The sequence below is a fragment of the Bombina bombina genome, chromosome 5 (assembly GCF_027579735.1).
Source record: "Bombina bombina isolate aBomBom1 chromosome 5, aBomBom1.pri, whole genome shotgun sequence".
In the NCBI taxonomy this organism is placed as follows: domain Eukaryota; kingdom Metazoa; phylum Chordata; class Amphibia; order Anura; family Bombinatoridae; genus Bombina; species Bombina bombina.
The window spans coordinates 813,765,748-813,787,985 of NC_069503.1; the positions used below are offsets into that span (position 1 = coordinate 813,765,748).

Consider the following 22,238-nt stretch of genomic DNA (forward strand, 5'->3'; position numbering starts at 1 on the left):
CAATTTAACAAGGCTGGCTTAAACAAACTGTTTTATGGACACAGGCAGCAGTCTGTCAATAGCAAAGTCAAATGCATATGTTGATATTTGATAGAACGAAAAGGTATTAATGTGTTATATTACATAGCCACCAATCACCGGCCGTGTCTTGCTCAGGAGTTTCAACATATGTAGCTCCAGAGTGGGATTATATCTATGCATTTAACTCCCATGCAGGAGTTAAACATATAACAATTTAGGGTATAGTAAGCTTGGGTTAGCAATGCAAAAGTTAGTGTTCCTTTAAAGGGCAAAAATATTATTGGCAAGAAAATCGGTTTTCTTTTTATTTAAGCACAGGAGAAATGATTAACAGCAATGAAACAAAAGTGAAAAATTAAATGAACATGAGCCAATAGAAAAGTGGAAGAGGAAAGAAAATATCTAAGAAGGAAAAAAGTAGAGCGGAGTATAATAGTAAGACAATACATACAATAACGGAACTACTTTGTCAGTTGAAAATATAATTAACATTTTTTTTTATAAAATAATTCCCTTTCATGCTAAACTTTGACATTTTTCTACTTACAACAAATTAGCTCTGCTAAATCTTATGTTAAAGGGATACTAAACCCACATTTTTTCTTTCAAGATTCAGATAGAAAGTTGCTTAAAATTGTATGCTCTAATTTAGTCCTATTATAAATTTTTCTTCATTCTCTTGCTATCTGTATATGACAAATCAGAAACGTAAGCTTAGGAGCCGGTCCATTTTTGGTTCAGAACCCTGGGTAGCGGCTCGTAAGCTTACATGTCTACTTCTGGAATAAAGATACTAAAAGAACGAAGAAAAATTGGGTTTAGTATCCCTTTTAATGGAGTTTTATGAACTTTTGTAAAATAGATCACATGTATTATTTGTATATTATCATCTGTTATTACATACCTGACATTTAAAATGGTTTAAATAGGGTGCATTAATTTGCCTATCTAATGATGTCATCTACAAATTGTCGTTAGAAGCATATGTTAAAAATCATGTTCTATTAACCTATTGCTCAGTATTTTTGAGAGTCGGATAATCCAAAATCATTTGAAACCAAAACATGTTTTACTTGTAAGTAAACCATAAAAAACATTATTATTTTTTTAAAACTGCATTAATTCTTATTATTAGTACCTTCAAAACTAATATAATCTAATAAACATTTGCAAGTTATCTGACTACAGAAAATACAATGATTTTGTATATAGAAACTGGATACATTTTAATGAAATATCAAGTTTGGTATTTTAATAACATCTGAGTGATTGTAATTTATAAGACTCACGATAGATATTAGATCTGATCAATGTGAATATTTTGAGCATTTCACATCATGGGCATTTGACTGATCCATAATTTGATATGGAGAACAGACCTCAAATAGTGTGTCATACTGACTCAGTGTGACTTGGCAGCTTTGCTACTAAAAGCCTAACACAGTTCAATACCTTTAGAAATTACATTCTAATTGTCATATTCATCTTCAGCGCTAGTATTTCATATAAAACTGTTTCAAAAGTCCTTATATAACCTGCATAAGATGTCTAGAAGCATTTTACATTTTTAGTTTATAGCAAGCACTTGGCTGCTCCTATATTTAGCTAAAGGATGATTATGTCTATATATAAATGACGGACTTACAAAGTAACAGCTCTAGTGGAAGAAGAAGAAAGTATTATACTGAAGGATTTCCAGTAACTGGGCTCTAGCGCAGTATCAATTCATTAACGTAAGAGACTTTCGGACAGATGAGAATGAGAAACAAGGTAGAAGACAAACTTACAGCAGTGTAGCAGGCAGAGTTAGACTCCCCATGGGGCAGTTAGTAAGACAGTTTGGCTCTACACAGGACAGGCAGAAACAAATATATTGGGAAAGAGAATGAAAGAAACTGAATTAGATGCCTCTTCAGCACTGTGATTATTCCTTTTTTGTTTTTTTTTTAGAAATCTGTTTAGAAAAAAGCAAACATAGAAATAAATAATAATAAAACAAAGAGAAAAAAACAAGAAAATAGCAGCATAAAAGGAAGTATTAAAGGCATATTTATATTAGGTTGCTTGTATAACTAGTAAATATATAAAGAATATTGTCTGTGAAGCAATTCATGAAACTGTTTAGAGATTATTATTGTTTAAGAATTTATTGTGTAAAATTTGTGCATCTCCCATGCTCCCTAGAGAGGCTGAAAAGAAAATTCTGTAACTTAGGTTTCCTTCAAAATGCTACAAATTGTACAGGGATTACTTAATGCAGTGAAAAAACTCATTCACAACTGGCTACAATTAAAGGAACCCTGTACTGTAGGTTTATTTTTGCTCAATGGCTTGTTATAATAGACGCAGAGCAGTAAACCATAAGAAACTGCTCATTTAGATTTATTTTTGAAAAAAAATGTTTTTGCTCATTAAAACTGTTTATTGTTCGGAAAACAAAAACCTGACCATTTAAATAGGCTGCGCCTAAAGAAAGAGCAGTCATGTTTAATCTCTCTCTCTCTCTCTCTCTGAACACAAAAGTCATTACTTAGGTACTGAAAATATCATTATATGTGATGGTTTCAATGAGCAAAAAAGGATATTTAAACGGCAATAAATGCATTCAATCCAATGCATTTAATACTTTGCAGCTGATATAACAAGGCATTGAAACACACACTCACAAATACAGTGCAGTGTCCTTAAGGGAGATAAGGTAACATACATACAAACATTTATATATGTTTTATAATTGTCAAGAGCAAGAGGTCGTCCATTGAGACTTTATTTAAACTTCAGCTAGCAAGTAACTACAATAAAAACACAAATGCTACATGCAATAACAAAACAGTACAAAATAGTGTGAGACTGGGAGAGAAATGTTAGTTCTACAAACGTTTAGGAGAATAGCAGTTTCATCAAGCTGACTTATAAATCCTCTTTTGCAATAGAAGGCAGATAAATCCCAAATGTTTCTAGGTCACAACAAGGAAGATTAAATAGTTTAAGCTGATAGCACACACACACACTATAGAGTAGATAAAGTGGTAGGAGAGGGACTTGGGACAAGCCATTCATTTTATATATATATATATATATATAAGCATCACCATTGACACACGTATATACTATAAAGGTAACAGCTGGCAGTCACATCAAAATTCTTTATAGACTTATGACATTTTTTTTTGCTATTACTATTTTTTAAAGGGACACGGTACTAAAAAATTTCCGTCATATGATTGTGTAGAAGTGGGTGACGTCACATGGTTCCACTGGTCTCTGGCTGTTATAAACAACTCCTACATTAAAAAAATTTGTTTATTCAGCACTAGAATGCCTATTAAAAAAAACTGCAATACATTTAAAAACATCTTCTTTTAGATAGAACAAAGAAAATATTTGAATATCATGTCCCTTTAAGTTTATAAATGGAATATGATCTAGTATATTGTGTGGTACACATTTTTCGGCTTTGTAAATCCTGCATTTTTCTATAGTCCAATGATCAGGGCCAGACTGGGAATAAAAAGCAGCTCTGGAAACTTTAGAGACCAGCCCTATTTTTCTTAAAGGGGATTATTGGGGTACTCCATCCCCCAATAGTTTTTTTCAGAATTATATTATATTTGTATTTAAAAAAAGTGCAATGTTGTTATTATATAGGCAGGCACCCGATAGCCCAATTCAATCCATTAATCACCCCTTTAAATTGTAGCTTTCCAGCCCCAGCTGCTGCAGCACACCGGGAAATCTCCTGGTATCCTGGTAGGTCAATCCAGCCTTGCCAATGATTATTATTATAATGAGGCATCTATGTGCACCAACCTATCAGCAGCTACTGAGCCTATCTAGATATGCTTTTCAGCAAATAATATCAAGAGAATTAAGCAAATTAGATAATAGAAGTAAATTAGAAAGTTGTTAAAAACTGCATGCTCTTTCTAAACCACGAAAGAAAAAAATGTGGGTTTCATGTCCCTTTAAGGCCTAGCTGATAACATGTGCTACATACCTTTGTGCTTTGTGTCTCATGCAGACAATAACACATAATCAAGTAATAAAAGTTTTTTATGCATTTTAACCAAAACAAAATGTTTAACAAAAGCATTTTTAACTTTCCCGATACACAAATACTCCTATACTTAAAATGGGAAGTAGTTTTAGCACACTCATATCACAAGTCGTCAGTTAAGAGATGCGTTCATGCGCAATCTGAAATACCGTTTCTGCATTTATCTCTATTGAAAAAAATGGTATCAACTGTTATTGTTTGCTATTGTGAATTGAAAAATATAGAAGGTGTATAGCAACAAACCAAAAACTCTATTAATTTATTATTATCTGACATGAGTTTTAGTGTGGGCTCTCATAGAAATGAATCATCCAAGGAAAAGAATGCACTTTCACTATCTTACATGACTATTGTAGTGAGCTAATGACATGAATATTGTAGTGTGCATTATACTACCATGTACACAATATATATTAACTATAGACTTGTAATGCTTCTACCAAAAATAAAATAGTCTGCATTGCACCTAAATGGCTCTAAATGTTTATGTTTCTCTATTGTTCCTATCATCTACACACATTTGTGCCACAATATATTTACAGCTACATTTATATCTGGAAATCTCTGCATGACTTATGCTTCTGCCCTTTATTTCTATTTTTTAATATTCCAATGATGCCTTGGGATTCTATGAGTGACTCACAAGTTGTCAGTAAAATGCATATGATGATTAGTGTTTAAAGTGATTCAAATGTCTTTTTAACACTCTTTTCAAGCTTTAGGTTATAGGCTAGAGACAACCAGAACTAGGGCAGAGAATTAATGTATATGTCAAGCTTCTATATTGTTCAAATGTAACAATACATTTGTAACATTTAAGAAGAGCATATACCTTGTATGCTGTGACAGGCAGATAGATGAAAGGTAGAATAAGACATTTATCGATCAATAGATAAACCAAATATTTTTCCTTAATCAAAGTTGCACACTGGTCTAAGTATGAAAACTGGTGATCCAATAAGGAGCAGTCAACCATAAATATGCTCCAATCATCTGCTGCATCCTAAAGAGGAGTGGCGTAGAAGAATTCTGGGAGAACAACTTCATATATATTTTTAAACTCTGCAAATGTTTTAAAATATTAATGCTCTAACTAAACAGATAGTTTTATTTTTACACTTACGTCCCTTTAAAATAAAACATGAAATAAACATTCTTTAGAAAAATGCTCTCTAAAAAAATCTTTACCTCAATGGATCCCGATTCAGCTTTTAACATTTCGTTATCTGCACTGTCTTTGCAAACTCTTGATGGACTGTTTGGAGTTTGTCTTTGATCTTCTAAAATTTTCTTGCTAAGTATTCTGGTAGCATTCTCTGTCAGTTGGTAACCTGGTGGAGCAGAAAGGTCTTGCCTCCCAGAGAACATATCAACAATTTGTTCCCTTTGCAGGTCTATAGTTATGCGAATAGGGCTGGGTGATCTTCCCCGAATATCCATGTACAGGTCTGGCATGGTCCCAAATTCTGGTCTCGGTTCAGCAGATCTAGATCTACTGTTTGGCCTTGACAGTTTTTGCAGATGGTCAGAATTCAAAGGGCTATGGTCAATTATATTAAATAGACTAGAAAGACCATCATTTATTGTAGTGTGAACAGGACTTTCCCTAGTTGTAGTTGATCTGGCCCAAGCAGACTCATTAATTCCCTTCTGACTAGTAACTGATGTGGCACGATTGCTTGGCTGATCTGTTTTAGGAAGAATTTTCTTCTGTAACTTTGGAGAGCCATATTTGGGAGAACAACAAGAACGTTCAAATTTAGCCTGTACCTTTTCAATTGCTGGAGCCACCTGTTTATTCCTTAAGTTCCGTGAAGGTGAGGAAATAGGTGTAGAACCCCCCTTGGGGGTTAAACACTTGTGAGGACTGCTGGTAATGCTTCGTAAACCTTCAGTTTGCAAGCCAACACTCATGGTTTGTGTGGTTTGTGTTCCTGTATTTTTTAAACCATTGGTTTGACAAGCAATGTCTCTGAACTCAAATTCTACTGAGTTTTGCCGGATAGCATGTCGAACAGAGTTGGCCACTTCTTTCATGTCATCACTCAAGTTTCTTGACAACTCTAAATTGTGCAAAGAAGAAGCATAGCTTACAGTGGTGCAAATTGGACGGTCCATAGGGTGTACACTGCTTTCAATAAAGTCTTTTTGGTGTCTATTAATGTCGCAAGGCCACCGGCCAAATGCTTCCGTGGCACCAGTTTTTGTATCAGGACCATTCTCTTTGGCTTTGGTCTCAGAAAATAACAAGTCTGGATCAACATGTTTTATCTCACCTTCATTAGAAATAACAGATTTATCAAACCTACGAACCATAGGAGGGCTGTGGAAAACCCTAGCCCCCATTTTCTCAGCAACAGTGTGGTTACTAGTTGACTGCTTCTGGCAGTGTTCAGGGTTGGTCAATGTGTTTGTTGTCATAGTAACACTAGTGGTGAGGAACCATGATGAAGATTGGAATGTATCAGAAGATGGACTTGTCTCGATTATCCTATTGCTTGTTCTTTCCCTATTAACACCTATTACTTTATCATCCTGGCTAACATTGCTGTAATCCCAATTCTTATTAAACTCTTCAATATACTTTAGGTCATCAGGTGATAACGGGGGTGTCAATTCTTCCTTGTCACTTGCAAAATCGTAATTCTTGTCAGGAAGGAATGGAGAGCTCTCCATTAAACGATGGAATTCAGAAAGGGAGGAAACAGACATTACCCTTTAAAAGTTAAATAAAAGAAACATAATTATTACATAAATATATATATATATGACCCTCTCTAGATGTATAATCTACCTACACATTAACCTACACATTTATTTTAAATTCTTATAAGAAAAATGTAATAATCAATGCAGTCTCAAATTCCCTTTCTAAAAAAAAAGGTAAAAGTACGTCATGGTTAAAAGTATTTACCTCTGCAAGCTTCCTTTTTGTAGATCTTCCTGTAAAAATAAAATATGGTTGTTAGTAGCCAAAACATTTACACAAAAAAGCTAAAAATTATCATAAGTTGCAGTTGAACTTTTAGGATTTCAGAGTAGTAAATTAATATGCAGTGAACAGATACCCACCCCCACATTAAAGGTATACAAAAGGTTAAAACTGAAATGTGCTTGGGGTGCATTTTAATTTTAAGTAGAAGCATTTTGCAATATACTTTGTATATACACATCTAGTAAAAGTTATTACTGTTTCAAGAGCATATGCACATATGCTATATATAACTGGAAGATCAGGATTCAAACACTATGATTGCTCAGAGTGACAAGTTACTGTGCCATACAAGCCAGTGCTGACTCTCTGAGAAGGTGTAGTATTTGAATGAGGGTGCATGGGGCACACACAGCATATGTGCATATGCCACTTAAAAAAAGGTAATAGCTTACATGGAACATGTGTGCTAAAGGATGTATTTATTGCAAAAAGGCTTCTAGTTAAATTTTAAAATACAGCCATGAAAATTTAAATGTTGGCCTTTCTGTCTCTTTAAATGGACATAAAACAAAAAAAATATATTTCATGATTCAGATAGAGCATATCATTTTAAACAACTTTCCTATTTACTTCCATTATTACGTTGTTTTCTAGTTATCTTTTGTTGAAAAGCAGGAAGGTAAGTTAAGCAGTGTACATGTATCTGTAGCAATATATTGAAGCGGTTTTGCAACAGTGTTATACATTAAGAAGAGCACTAGATGGCAGCACTATTTATGTTGTGCTCTAGAAATGTGCACACTACCTATCCTGATATCTCTTCAGCAAAGCATAACATGAGAATGAAGCAAGTTTGATTGTAGAAGTAAATTGGAAACTTTTTTAAAAATTGTATTCTCTATCTGAATCATGAAAGAAAAATGTTGGGCTTCATGCCCCTTTAAAATACAACTCAATCTGAGGAAAAATAATATCATTATTACTTAGCATTAAAGGTGTTCAAATGATAGGTTCCTGCTTTTTATTTCATAGCAAAGATAGCTGCTTGAATAAAATGTACTGCAATACCATTTATATATATATATATTTTGAGAATTTGTGTTGAGTTTAATTTCACTGCTGACATACACAGGCCCATTTATCAAGCTCCGTACGGAGCTTGAAGGGCCGTGTTTCTGGCGAGTCTTCAGACGGACAGGAATCGCCGGAAATCAACCCGATCGAATACGATCGGGTTGATTGACGAGTCAGCAGGGGGCGGCGTTGCACTAGCATCTCTTGTGAGCTGCTGGTGCAATGTTAAATGCGGAAAGCGTATTGCTCTCCGCATTTAGCGAGGTCTTGCGGACCTGATCCGCAGTGTCGGATCAGGTCCGCAAGCCCTTTGATAAATGGCCCCGGAAAGACAAGATGGCAGACGACATTAAATATCAGCCTAGCTGGTTTATATGGTTTATTTACATTAGCGATCCTAGATAATTTTACACACCAATGAAACTCTCTTGCTTTAAAACAGGGATTGAAGTATGAGAAACTAAAAAGCTAATAGAGGATTTATTTTCTATTTTTAGCATAGTTTAAACCTAAACTATGTTGAATATACTTTGCTCATTTTTAAAATGCATTTCACTTATGTTTGTGATGTACGGAAACTGGTGTGGCAAATTTTGCTGTTGAACTTTACAATATATATATATTTATTTTTTTAAGCTCAAATGTCAATCAATGATAATAAAGCATTTATCAAGTGTTCTTTTTATGGTCAATCACCTGTAGACCACACCTTATCATTAGAGTACATGTCTGCATCTGCTTGATGCCAGTGAGATACTAACTCCTGATTTTGTAAGTTTTTATGAAAGGATACAATCTAAGAGAATTAAACTATAGAATACAGTACCAGGACATTTGGGTTTTGAGGACTGATCTAACTTTAGCCATAAAACTTGGATATTTTTTTAACCAATACATTTTTTAACAATCTAACAGTAAATCAGGTGGCAAAAATAGCATAAAAGGTTTCTAATACTAGAACAACTTTCAGGCAATGCCATATTTTGTGTGAATCCCTGACATGCATCACTTTTTTTTACTTGTTACCTCAGCAGAAAACTTATCACGTTCCAGTTTGTGGGGCTGAGGTACATCCATGTCTTCTGCAGAATCTAGAGACAATGCATCTAGGAAGAGGTTTTCAGATCCTGAGCACCGGTCTGTTCCCTTTAACTTAGGCAGTAACTGCTCCTCAAATGGCATATCATCCGAATCAGAGAATGACCTTGTCCCAAGGGAATGGGGTACATGAACAGCACCTGTGGCTAAAAACTGGCTAATGTTCCCATCCGTTTGGTCAACATGGAAGTTTTCTATCCTTCTTGGGCTCACATCATTTTGAAGCTGAAACAAATCAGTAGCAAAATATTATATAATGGTAAAGGGAAATACTCTTAAGTCTCAAGTATTACATTTTCTTAAAGACCATTCTGCATCAAGAACACTTAATACAAAAAGATCAATAAAACATCTACTTGAGCTTTAACCCAACAATAATCTGTAACTAGAATATACAGCAAATAACAAGTATCTGTATTATAAGCTTATGATGCTACCAAAAGTGTGTGTGTGTGTGTGGGGGGGGGGGGGGGGGGGGGGGGGACATAAATTAGGAGCCTAAACCCCAAAATGAAATTATTGACATAAAATGCACTTACCCACTGTGTATCATTTATATTACACAAATAATAGACCAGTGTTTCTCAATACCATTTCATAGGGCATGCTAACAGAAAAGATATTCAAGATTGTCATCATAAAAGTGATAATACAAATAATGAATATAATTAAAGTGACTTTAATTAAAGAATATTTCGTTGTTCAAACAATACAATAAATCCAGTGAGGTTTCTTGCAATTAATGCCAATAGTGTGATTCTGTTACTGTATAGTAAAGACGATCTAATGGTAAATTTGCCAAAAGGCCACTCGCATGAATAAGAGCTGCAGTAGCTCTAAATATAGCGCACATGTGCAGCAAACACATTTTCATAATGAACATTCAGGGAAATTTGATTCCCCAAATATTTGTTTGTTGCACTATTTGGTATTCGTTTGTTTAAAACAAAACAGATACAGAATTTTAGTAAAACATTTATATTCATTTTCATTAAAAAGAATGTAAATGTTGAAAGCTACAAAGTTTACCTGTAGCGGTTTATATTTACCTTTTGTGCGCTGGATAGCATAACATTTAACCCGAGCTCTGAATTCTAGCGTAATTTGTGATTGCACTCACATGTTTGCATTTACTTTCAACTTGTAATATGAGTGCAAATAAACTTGTGCACAATTGCCTTGAAAACCTGATACAATTGTGTGTAATCTAGTTATCTCTTTCCCCTTTATTATTATAAAAAAAAAAAAAAAAATTGAGTGCGCTAATTAAAGCTGAGAGATATATCTTTCACAAAATTGTGTCACTGAGATGAATGTAAATGAAATGTATTAATAGAATCAAAGGAGAGAGTAAATGTATAAAAAATAAGTTGAAGAGATTTAATAAGATAAAATATAATCAGTAAAATAAACAAAAAATAAAAGATGCTGGCATCAAATAATTCATTCAAAATAACCTAGAAATCATACAGACAAAATATCATAGGGTATATAAAATATCAATGCAATACTAGATTCCGATACACTATAGATGACTATCTTAATTAAAAACAAATTTGCGATTTAGAAAAAAAGTATCCATATACTTATATGAGTCCAAAAGGTTTTTTGAAGATGTTGCAAGCACAGTTCATATGAACTTATGTTCCACAGCAATAAAAATCTCTTGAATAGAGAAAACAGCAAATACACTTCCTTAAATTAAAAAGAACAACGGGTTCAGTTTAAAGGTTGTACATACGTGTGACATTTTGTAATTTCGTCTGAAGCAGTGAGAGATCCGAACAACCTTATTATAATATTCCTTTGTTACGTGTTGTATTATTAAGGGATAGCTCTTGCGGTTTCTCCACAGTTCATCAAAATTAATTTTGCAGGTTTAGGAGTCTAAAGTAGAAAAGGTATTTTTAATGGCAGATCCTGGGGCAGGAATTATGCCTATAGAGTGCACTCGTAAATAACAAAGTGTCTCAGAGCACCTGTCCTACTGCCAGTATTGACATAAGTAGTGTGCGTTTTGAGATCTCCAAGTCCTCCTGAGATCCGTGCAATCTGGGGTATAAATGTTTCAGCCGTTAGTACTGTAAAAAACGGAAGCAGTCAAGGCTAAGAGTTACTAGGCAGTCCTGGGACGGGGATTACGCATATGGAGTCATTCAGCGGTGCTTTACAAAACGACTCGATGCACCGTCTTATTGCCGGTCCTCTTAGACAAATTAGTATAATGAGTAAAAGAGTGAGCAAGTCTATGTGTTTCAGCGGGGAGGCCTTTATCAAGATGCAATTTTTTTTGTTTTAATTTTTTTGTTTTTCTTGTTTCTTAACAGCATTAGAGGACTGTTAACTATTTTTATATTTAGCTACGAGAGAGAGACTTCTATATAGTGTTGTATCGCAAATCCTCCCCCTCTTCTCCCTTTATTATTATAACAGGTTAAGAAGTTGACATTTTTATATTTTGCCCTTTATGTGACCAAAGGAAACAGGTTAAGGGCTTTTGCTTTACTGCTGATCACCAGTGTGCAGAAATATGTCTGAGCCAGCAGGGAGGCAAACATGCTTCTTCATAAATAAAAAAGTATTCAGGTGAAAATAATACATGTTGTTAAGTGATGACTGGGAAATATCATTTTATGTTTTCAGCAGAAAAAAGAGCTCAGTCATGAAATATAATATTGCTATAAAAACTGCTTGGTAACCCAGGTTCAGCTATTAGGAGCTGAGCTCTGTCTGGCCTGGTTAGAATGGTCTAAAGCTTAAAATCTTATTGACACAAAATTACAACTTTACAATACTTCCTATGGGGGATGTGCACTTTCATCTATTAAAATGCTTTCAGACAAACTCCAGGGAGACTTATGTCACTTTAGGTTATGCATTGTGAATGAATAAAGGGAACATCTGGTGTTCACAATAGCTCATCCCATAAAGATGTTATCTGCAAATGATGAGAGCAGGTACATTTTATATTAAAGAATTCTTTCCATTAATGCACTGCCATTTAAAATGGACATGCAGACAGTTAAAGGGAAAATTAAACTTGCGTGTTTCAGATAGAGCTTGCAATTTTAAACAAGTTTCCAGTTTACTTTTGTTATCAAATTTGCTTTCTTCACTTTGTATTCTTTGTTGGAGAGCAAACCTAGGTAGGCTGATAGGAGCTTAGGAGCGTGCACGTATCTTTAGCACTCTATGGCCTAGATTTGGAGTTCGGCGGTAAAAGGGCTGTTAACGCTCCGCGGGCTTTTTTCTGGCCGCACCATAAAATTAACTCTGGTATCGAGAGTTCAAACAAATGCTGCGTTAGGCTCCAAAAAAGGAGCGTAGAGCATTTTTACCGCAAATGCAACTCTCGATACCAGAGTTGCTTACGGACGCGGCCGGCCTCAAAAACGTGCTCGTGCACGATTCCCCCATAGGAAACAATGGGGCTGTTTGAGCTGAAAAAAAAACCTAACACCTGCAAAAAAGCAGCGTTCAGCTCCTAACGCAGCCCCATTGTTTCCTATGGGGGAACACTTCCTACGTCTGCACCTAACACTCTAACATGTACCCCGAGTCTAAACACCCCTAACCTTACACTTATTAACCCCTAATCTGCCGCCCCCGCTATCGCTGACCCCTGCATATTTTTTTTAACCCCTAATCTGCCGCTCCGTAAACCGCCGCCACCTAAGTTATCCTTATGTACCCCTAATCTGCTGCCCCTAACATCGCCGACCCCTATATTATATTTATTAACCCCTAATCTGCCCCCCTCAACGTCGCCGACACCTGCCTACACTTATTAACTCCTAATCTGCCGAGCGGACCTGAGCGCTACTATAATAAAGTTATGAACCCCTAACCCGCCTCACTAACCCTATCATAAATAGTATTAACCCCTAATCTGCCCTCCCTAACATCGCCGACACCTAACTTCAATTATTAACCCCTAATCTGCCGACCGGAGCTCACCGCTATTCTAATAAATGTATTAACCCCTAAAGCTAAGTCTAACCCTAACACTAACACCCCCCTAAGTTAAATATAATTTTTATCTAACGAAATAAATTAACTCTTATTAAATAAATGATTCCTATTTAAAGCTAAATACTTACCTGTAAAATAAATCCTAATATAGCTACAATATAAATTATAATTATATTATAGCTATTTTAGGATTAATATTTATTTTACAGGCAACTTTGTAATTATTTTAACCAGGTACAATAGCTATTAAATAGTTAAGAACTATTTAATAGTTACCTAGTTAAAATAATAACAAAGTTACCTGTAAAATAAATCCTAACCTAAGATATAATTAAACCTAACACTACCCTATCAATAAAATAATTAAATAAACTACCTACAATTACCTACAATTAACCTAACACTACACTATCAATAAATTAATTAAACACAATTCCTACAAATAAATACAATTAAATAAACTAGCTAAAGTACAAAAAATAAAAAAGAACTAAGTTACAGAAAATAAAAAATATTTACAAACATAAGAAAAATATTACAACAATTTTAAACTAATTATACCTACTCTAAGCCCCCTAATAAAATAACAAAGCCCCCCAAAATAAAAAATTCCCTACCCTATTCTAAATTAAAAAAGTTACAAGCTCTTTTACCTTACCAGCCCTGAACAGGGCCCTTTGCGGGGCATGCCCCAAGAATTTCAGCTCTTTTGCCTGTAAAAGAATAAATACAATACCCCCCCCCCCCAACATTACAACCCACCACCCACATACCCCTAATCTAACCCAAACCCCCCTTAAATAAACCTAACACTAAGCCCCTGAAGATCTTCCTACCTTGTCTTCACCATACCAGGTTCACCGATCCGTCCTGAAGAGCTCCTCCGATGTCCTGATCCAAGCCCAAGCGGGGGCTAAAGAGGTCCATGATCCGGTCAAAGTCTTCATCCAAGCGGGGCAGAAGAGGATCTTCCATCCGATTGAAGTCATCATCCAGGCGGCATCTTCTATGGTCTTCCATCCGGAGCGAAGCGGCAGGATCCTGAAGACCTCCAGCGCGGAACATCCATCCGGACCGACGACTGAACGACGAATGACTGTTCCTTTAAGGGACGTCATCCAAGATGGCGTCCCTCGAATTCCGATTGGCTGATAGGATTCTATCAGCCAATCGGAATTAAGGTAGGAATTTTCTGATTGGCTGATGGAATCAGCCAATCAGAATCAAGTTCAATCCGATTGGCTGATCCAATCAGCCAATCAGATTGAGCTCGCATTCTATTGGCTGTTCCGATCAGCCAATAGAATGCGAGCTCAATCTGATTGGCTGATTGGATCGGCCAATCGGATTGAACTAGATTCTGATTGGCTGATTCCATCAGCCAATCAGAAAATTCCTACCTTAATTCCGATTGGCTGATAGAATCCTATCAGCCAATCGGAATTCGAGGGACGCCATCTTGGATGACGTCCCTTAAAGGAACAGTCATTCGTCGTTCAGTCGTCGGTCCAGATGGATGTTCCGCGCTGGAGGTCTTCAGGATCCTGCCGCTTCGCTCCGGATGGAAGAAGATCGAAGATGCCGCTTGGAGAAGATGTTTGCCGGTCCGGATGTCCTCTTCTTGCCGGATAGGAGGAAGACTTTGGAGCCTCTTCTGGACCTCTTCAGCACCGGATTATGGATCGCCAACCCCCGCTTGGGTTGGATGAAGATCTTGGAGCCAGGACGGATCGGTGATACCTGGATGGTGAAGACAAGGTAGGAAGATCTTCAGGGGATTAGTGTTAGGTTTATTTAAGGGGGGTTTGGGTTAGATTAGGGGTATGTGGGTGGTGGGTTGTAATGTTGGGGGGGGGTATTGTATGTTTTTTTTTACAGGCAAAAGAGCTGAACTTCTTGGGGCATGCCCCGCAAAGGGCCCTGTTCAGGGCTGGTAAGGTAAAAGAGCTTGTAACTTTTTTAATTTAGAATAGGGTAGGGAATTTTTTATTTTGGGGGGCTTTGTTATTTTATTAGGGGGCTTAGAGTAGGTGTAATTAGTTTAAAATTGTTGTAATATTTTTCTTATGTTTGTAAATATTTTTTTATTTTCTGTAACTTAGTTCTTTTTTATTTTTTGTACTTTAGCTAGTTTATTTAATTGTATTTATTTGTAGGAATTGTGTTTAATTAATTTATTGATAGTGTAGTGTTAGGCTAATTGTAGGTAATTGTAGGTAGTTTATTTAATTATTTTATTGATAGGGTAGTGTTAGGTTTAATTATATCTTAGGTTAGGATTTATTTTACAGGTAAATTTGTTATTATTTTAACTAGGTAACTATTAAATAGTTCTTAACTATTTAATAGCTATTGTACCTGGTTAAAATAATTACAAAGTTGCCTGTAAAATAAATATTAATCCTAAAATAGCTATAATATAATTATAATTTATATTGTAGCTATATTAGGATTTATTTTACAGGTAAGTATTTAGCTTTAAATAGGAATCATTTATTTAATAAGAGTTAATTTATTTCGTTAGATGTAAATTATATTTAACTTAAGGGGGGTGTTAGTGTTAGGGTTAGACTTAGCTTTAGGGGTTAATCCATTTATTAGAATAGCGGTGAGCTCCGATCGGAAGATTAGGGGTTAATAATTGAAGGTAGGTGTCGGCGATGTTAGGGAGGGCAGATTAGGGGTTAATACTATTTATGATAGGGTTAGTGAGGCGGATTAGGGGTTAATAACTTTATTATAGTAGCGGTGCGGTCCGCTCGGCAGATTAGGGGTTAATAAGTGTAGGCAGGTGTCGGCGACGTTGTGGGGGGCAGATTAGGGGTTAATAAATATAATATAGGGGTCGGCGGTGTTAGGGGTAGCAGATTAGGGGTACATAGGGATAACGTAGGTGGCGGCGCTTTGCGGTCGGAAGATTAGGGGTTAATTATTTTAAGTAGCTGGCGGCGACGTTGTGGGGGGCAGGTTAGGGGTTAATAAATGTAATACAGGGGTCGGCGGGGTTAGGGGCAGCAGATTAGGGGTACATAAGTATAACGTAGGTGGCGGTCGGCAGATTAGGGGTTAAAAATTTTAATCGAGTGTCGGCGATGTGGGGGGGCCTCGGTTTAGGGGTACATAGGTAGTTTATGGGTGTTAGTGTACTTTAGGGTACAGTAGTTAAGAGCTTTATGAACCGGCGTTAGCCAGAAAGCTCTTAACTCCTGCTATTTTCAGGCGGCTGGAATTTTGTCGTTAGAGCTCTAACGCTCACTTCAGAAACGACTCTAAATACCAGCGTTAGAAAGATCCCATTGAAAAGATAGGCTACGCAAATGGCGTAGGGGGATCTGCGGTATGGAAAAGTCGCGGCTGAAAAGTGAGCGTTAGACCCTTTAATCACTGACTCCAAATACCAGCGGGCGGCCAAAACCAGCGTTAGGAGCCTCTAACGCTGGTTTTGACGGCTACCGCCGAACTCCAAATCTAGGCCTATGTCAGTAGTGTTTTGTAGATGTGTGCATTTGCATTCTTTGTTAGGATCCAAATGCGGAAGAAGGCGGCCATTTGTGGCATTCAGCTGGACAGATAGCTCAGCATGCTAAGGCACTGTGGCTGAGCTCTGTAGCAACCCAAGGGTTGCAGGTTTGATCCCGGACGAGGTCTACTCAGCCTCTCAGCCTTCTGAGGTCGATAAAATGAGCAGCGCCTTCAGACCCTTACGGGTGATTAGCCGCGCTTTACAAGTACCCAATACATACATATAAAACATACATACGATACAAACATACAGTGTTGCACTTTCACAAGAATAAATCCTGCTCAGAAACGAGTCGAATGCCACAAGTGGCCACCTTCTTCCACATTTGGATCCTAATGAAGGATCTGAATGCACACGTCTAGTGTTTTGTAATATTGCTTGTAGCAGTATTATACACTGCTGCTGTTCTAAAGTAATTTGTATGCTCCTGAACTCCTATGAGCTTACCTAGATTTTCTCTTTAGTTAAAGATACCAAGAAAATAAAGCAAATTTGTCAACAGAAGTACCAGTAAATTGTAAAGTGTGTTTTTTTAATTGCATGTTCTATCTAGAACAAGAAAGTTTATTTTTGACTTTACTGTCCTTATAAGTAAATTATTTTCACAATAAACTTTCCTTTTCTCTATAGAAACTACAAGTACAGCCTCTGGATTTATTAGGTACATGTGCAAAAGTATAGCAGGTTCATTTAACAATATGTTAATGATTTATTTATTAGTAATTGTCTTGATTTATTAAATTAATGATTAATCGAATAAAATGCGCTGCTGAACAATTAGCAAACCTTAGAATGGTGCACACTTGGATTAATTCACTTATTTGCAGTAGTCAATAAGACCTTTCAATTTCAAAGCCAAAGTTCCAGTGTCCAATCACACACTGATTATATGTTAAAGGGATACTAAACCCAATTTTTTCTTTCATGATTTAGATAGAGCATGCAATTGTAAGCAACTTTCTAATTTATTCCTATTATCAATTTATCTTCGTTGTCTTGCTATCTTTATTTGAAAAAGAAGGAATCTAAGCTAAGGAGCTGGCCCATTTTTTGATTAGAACCCTGGATAGCGCTTGCTGATTGGTGGCTACATTTTGCCACCAATCAGCAAGCCCAACTCAGGTACTGGACCAAAAGTGGGCCAGCTCCTAAGCTTAGATTCCTGCTTTTTCAAATAAAGATATGAAGAAAACGAAGAACAATTGATAATAGGAGTTAATTAAAAAGTTGCTTAAAATTGCATGCTTTATCTGAACCATGGGTTTTGTATCCCTTTAAAGAACCAGTAAACAGCTTGAGATGTTTATAGGAATTGTTTAGTTTGCAATATATTTTCAGTATTTATTTGCCCAGTTTCATGTGATTTAGCTCTGAAAATTGAGGATTTTCTAATTCTCAGAATTGAAAGGGCACCCTGTTAACTTCTTAAGGCTAACCCTGTTACATTTATGTTGCTAATTGACTTTAACTGATAACAACTGCAAAACAATGTACTTTATACTAACTTTATAACCAAGTCTAGCCTTGTTGTCTGCAGACAGCCCAGATTGGCTCTTTCAAATAAGACAAACAGTGGGTGGAGTTTGGCTATTGGTAAACAATTGCAGTATAAATAATATTAATTTGTTTTAACATTTAGACTTGGCTGATATGCTATTCTATAGCAACACAACAGCAACTTATTGTAATTACAAAGTATTTACAGACCCTTTAACTTGAGCTGGATACAGTATGTGGTCAGAGTTACAATAAAATACCGCTTAATATTCTAGTTACACTTAATCCAAATCTGATAAATGTCCTTTACTATTAACTCAATATATTGATAAGTGCCTAAGCACCATATGTAAACCCTCTAATGAGGTTTGGCACTGGGCCTCAGATTGTGGGTTACTGCATTATCTCCTTTTGTACTAATGTATTCTTACTAATGGACTAAAGATTAGTTTTCTTATATACATACAAGTCCTCTTTTTTTCACAATTTCAGAGGATTCTCATGCAGCAATTTTACAGTTGTGTTTATCATTTTAATTGGAATTACAGTTATTGATGATCTCTAAAGAATACAGTCCCCTTGTAATAATGATTTAACTCACAATTCTTGAATGGCACTTTGATATTCATTTGACAGCTATATTGTAAATATGTATTGACTTGTTTGAGGAGTACATACCTCTTATGACCTTTTGCTATTTCTCTACTAATCAGTGCTGACTAACATATCCTATGATTTTACTTAGTACTTATTCACTTAAATTAAAGGGACATTCTGGTCAAAATGTAAACGCACATAAATGAATTACATCTTTCAATAGAAACATATTTGGATTATACATGTATTGGCAAAAATGCATCTAGTAAAATTTATCACTGCTTTAATGTTAACATTTTACTCTGCACGTGCATGTGAAGCACAGCTAGATATTCTCAGTGCAGCAGCATTTTAAATACTGCAGATGCTCAGAGCGCCAGTGGGACTTGTATCATATCAGCAATTAAATGTATTCATTACCAGATGGTACAAACACATTTGGCTCTCTGAGCAAATGCTGTGTTTAAAATGCTGGTGCACGGTGCATACTTAAATACACTTCTGAAATAGCTTCAGCTTTTATTAAAAACATTTTTGCTAATACATGTATATTACAAAAATGCTTATATTCAAAATTGAAATGTATCCATGTGGATTCCTATTTTGGCTGGACTGTCCCTTTAATAATACCAACTCCTAATCTCCACTTCTTGCATTTTGTGTAATCTTCATTCTCATTACTTCTTGCATTTACCGGGCAACCCTATGTTCTTTGTATGTCACTAAGTATTTAATTAGAAAAAAAATCTGTGCCTCCCTTAAATGAAAAAGCATCTCTAAAATGTTACTCTAATGCACTTGACATCAATAATACATGCTGTGAGAGTATTTTAAACCCCCGTTATTATCAGCTCTCCTGTTGTTATTACTACCTATTATCTCACTCCTAATGAGATGTAATAATTATTTTTTCAAGGATTATACAAAAAAATGTTTTGGGGGGCAGGGGTACCATAAAATTTCCAGTTTGCACCTGTTATTTTATCCACCTGGCGTCTTCTATTTCTAAAATAAGATCCAATTCTATCTTCCCTATTTTTCTCTCAGTCCCAAAAATAGTTTTCTTTGGTTAACAGCTATTGTATCTGCATAAGCCTTTGCTATTCTTAGTAATAAACATGATAACATTGAACTCATTGTATTCATGGTAATCCTCATGCGCAGATAATTGGTCTTTCATGCTACTAATCTCCAGATCTAATTTGGTGAGAATTCTTTGTTTATGATTAGTAATTACACTAATTAATTCAAATGAACAGTTATTAACAGTTTTATACAAGGGTTAGAAGATGATGTAAAGGAAAGATATGTTGGTCTCAAAAACTGCAAAGAAACCTTTATACAAGTATTCCCTTTTATTACATATTGGTTTGCAGTCATTTGCAAACCCAATAATGTCACAAAAAAGGGCTGTCGTATAGTATTTATTTTACTTGATTTTTTTAAAACTATTTTTAAAATTTTGGACAGGACATTATTGTCTGACACAAACAATGTTGTGTTCACCAACATGTACTGTATTGTTAAATAATACAAATAAGTAATCATATATAGTTAAATAATAATAAATAGATCAACATATATGATTTTATAATACAACTAGGTAATCATGTATTGTTAAATAATAATCCTATATAATAAAAGGCCAGGTATGTTTTTTCGAAGCTGTCATGCGCAGTAGCGACTGCGCGAGGACAAACATACCTGGTTGTAATGAAGGATCAGTCAGTGAGGATCAGACAGACAGCAGAGAGGGTGGACAGGAGTGGGTGTGGCAGGGGGCGTGGCTGGGCGGGAGCAGGCATGGTGGGGCGTGACTGGGTGGGTGGGACCACTGCACTGCAGAAAATGGCCCATGTACACAGGCTTTAGGGATAGTAATAAATAAATGAACATGTATGGTTATATAATACAAATAGGTAATCATAGATTGTTATATAATAATACATAGATAAACATACATGGTTATATAATACAAATAGTTCAACATATATTGTTATATAATAAAGACCTTTACTATATAGACATTTTGAGTGCAATTGGTAACACAGGGCGCCCAGCCTTCCACAAAGAATAACACACAATCTGGTTTTACAAATGGATAATTAAAAGCGTTGCCAGAATTTTTTAGCACACTTTATTCTTTTAATGGATAATGCAGGGAGAGCTATTAGTGTGCACTCTTATTACAAGTGGTGAGTTAAGTGCTTAGCTCAAATGCAACCCAAAATATTATTTTAAAATTTAGCGCTTTTTGAGACTTGAAGTAAAGGATTATCACTTGCTAGTTTGCATTACAAAAGACATGAAAATGCTAAGAAATAAAGGTTTTAATTATAATTTAGACTTAATACTTAGGAAATAATAGTTTATTATTGAAAGATTTTATGGCAGAATTAACGGGATATGGTATAAAAAAAGGAGTGGTACTGGGATGAGGTCACAAGTATATATGTATGTGTATATATGTGTATGTATCTGTGTATATACATATATATATATATATGTGTGTGTGTGTATGTATCTGTGTGCATATATACAGTATATATATATATATATATATACTGTATATTTATATATATATATATATATATATATATATATATATATATATATATATATATATATATATATATATATATATATATGTGTGTGTGTGTATGTATGAGTAAAGTGTTCTGTGCTATACTATTTCAATTAAACATAACATAAAACTAAATGAAGAACACCACTAGTTGAGTGGATTTTTTTGCTCCATCAGCTTAGAGCTTGAGTGCTATTTGTAATGAATTCTACTGCATGTGGTCTGTGATTATTAAGGTTTTGCGTTGCTAATATTCCCTCATTTTCAAGTCTTTGATTCCTTTGGAGGATCTGAGAGTTTGGGATGCACCTCTGCGATACCTTGTTAACAGCAAAAAGGAGTTGTACACTTATGCACCTTAGTTGCAGTTTAGTGGAGTCCTGTCCTTCAAGGAATACAAAGGCACATCCTAGTTTAAACGTGGAGCAAGATTACTGGACGGCTCATAAGGTCCAGACTGCCGTTACAGCACTTCTTTAGTGCTTTACACCTTGTGAGTAGATTTGATTACCCACATTTATTCTGTGATTTGAAGTACTATACCATTTGGGGGTGCCCTTTTCTTTTATCCTTTTTGATTATCCCAGCGGTATGTGCCCACAGAAGTCTGTAACCTTTCCATACTGGTTGTCAAGTGTCAGTTTCACACCATCAATCTTCACATTAAAAGAGGTATCTTACCTGGGTTAATTTTTTCTGGAAATCCTTTTGTTGCTTTTCCCAGTCACGTCTTTCCTTTTCAAATCGCTCCATCAGTTCCCCCTTCTCTCTGCCCCAGTTCTTCTCATTTTGCTGGAGTTGCCTCCTCAGATCCATCACCAGACTATGGCTATCTGCAAGCAGCTTCTTGTGCTCTTCTCTTTCACGTTTAAACGGAGTC

At 35.6% G+C, this 22,238-nt stretch overlaps 1 protein-coding gene across 4 annotated transcripts in view; it reads right to left on the reverse strand.

Annotated features, from left to right (window-relative positions):
• Positions 1-22,238, reverse strand: part of MTCL1 (microtubule crosslinking factor 1) — a 279,300-nt gene that overhangs the window by 10,614 nt on the left and 246,448 nt on the right. For 3 of the 4 annotated variants that reach the window (XM_053714926.1, XM_053714925.1, XM_053714924.1), the window contains 4 exons: positions 22,040-22,238; positions 9,114-9,410; positions 6,993-7,021; positions 5,267-6,794 (listed from right to left, as the gene is read on the reverse strand). The exon at positions 22,040-22,238 is cut by the window's right edge and continues 53 nt beyond it. In XM_053714926.1, the coding sequence (XP_053570901.1) occupies positions 5,267-6,794; positions 6,993-7,021; positions 9,114-9,410; positions 22,040-22,238 (2,053 nt within the window). Of the gene's footprint in view, positions 1-1,808; positions 1,867-5,266; positions 6,795-6,992; positions 7,022-9,113; positions 9,411-22,039 lie in introns of all 4 variants that reach the window. The other variant, XM_053714927.1, reaches the window with a different exon arrangement.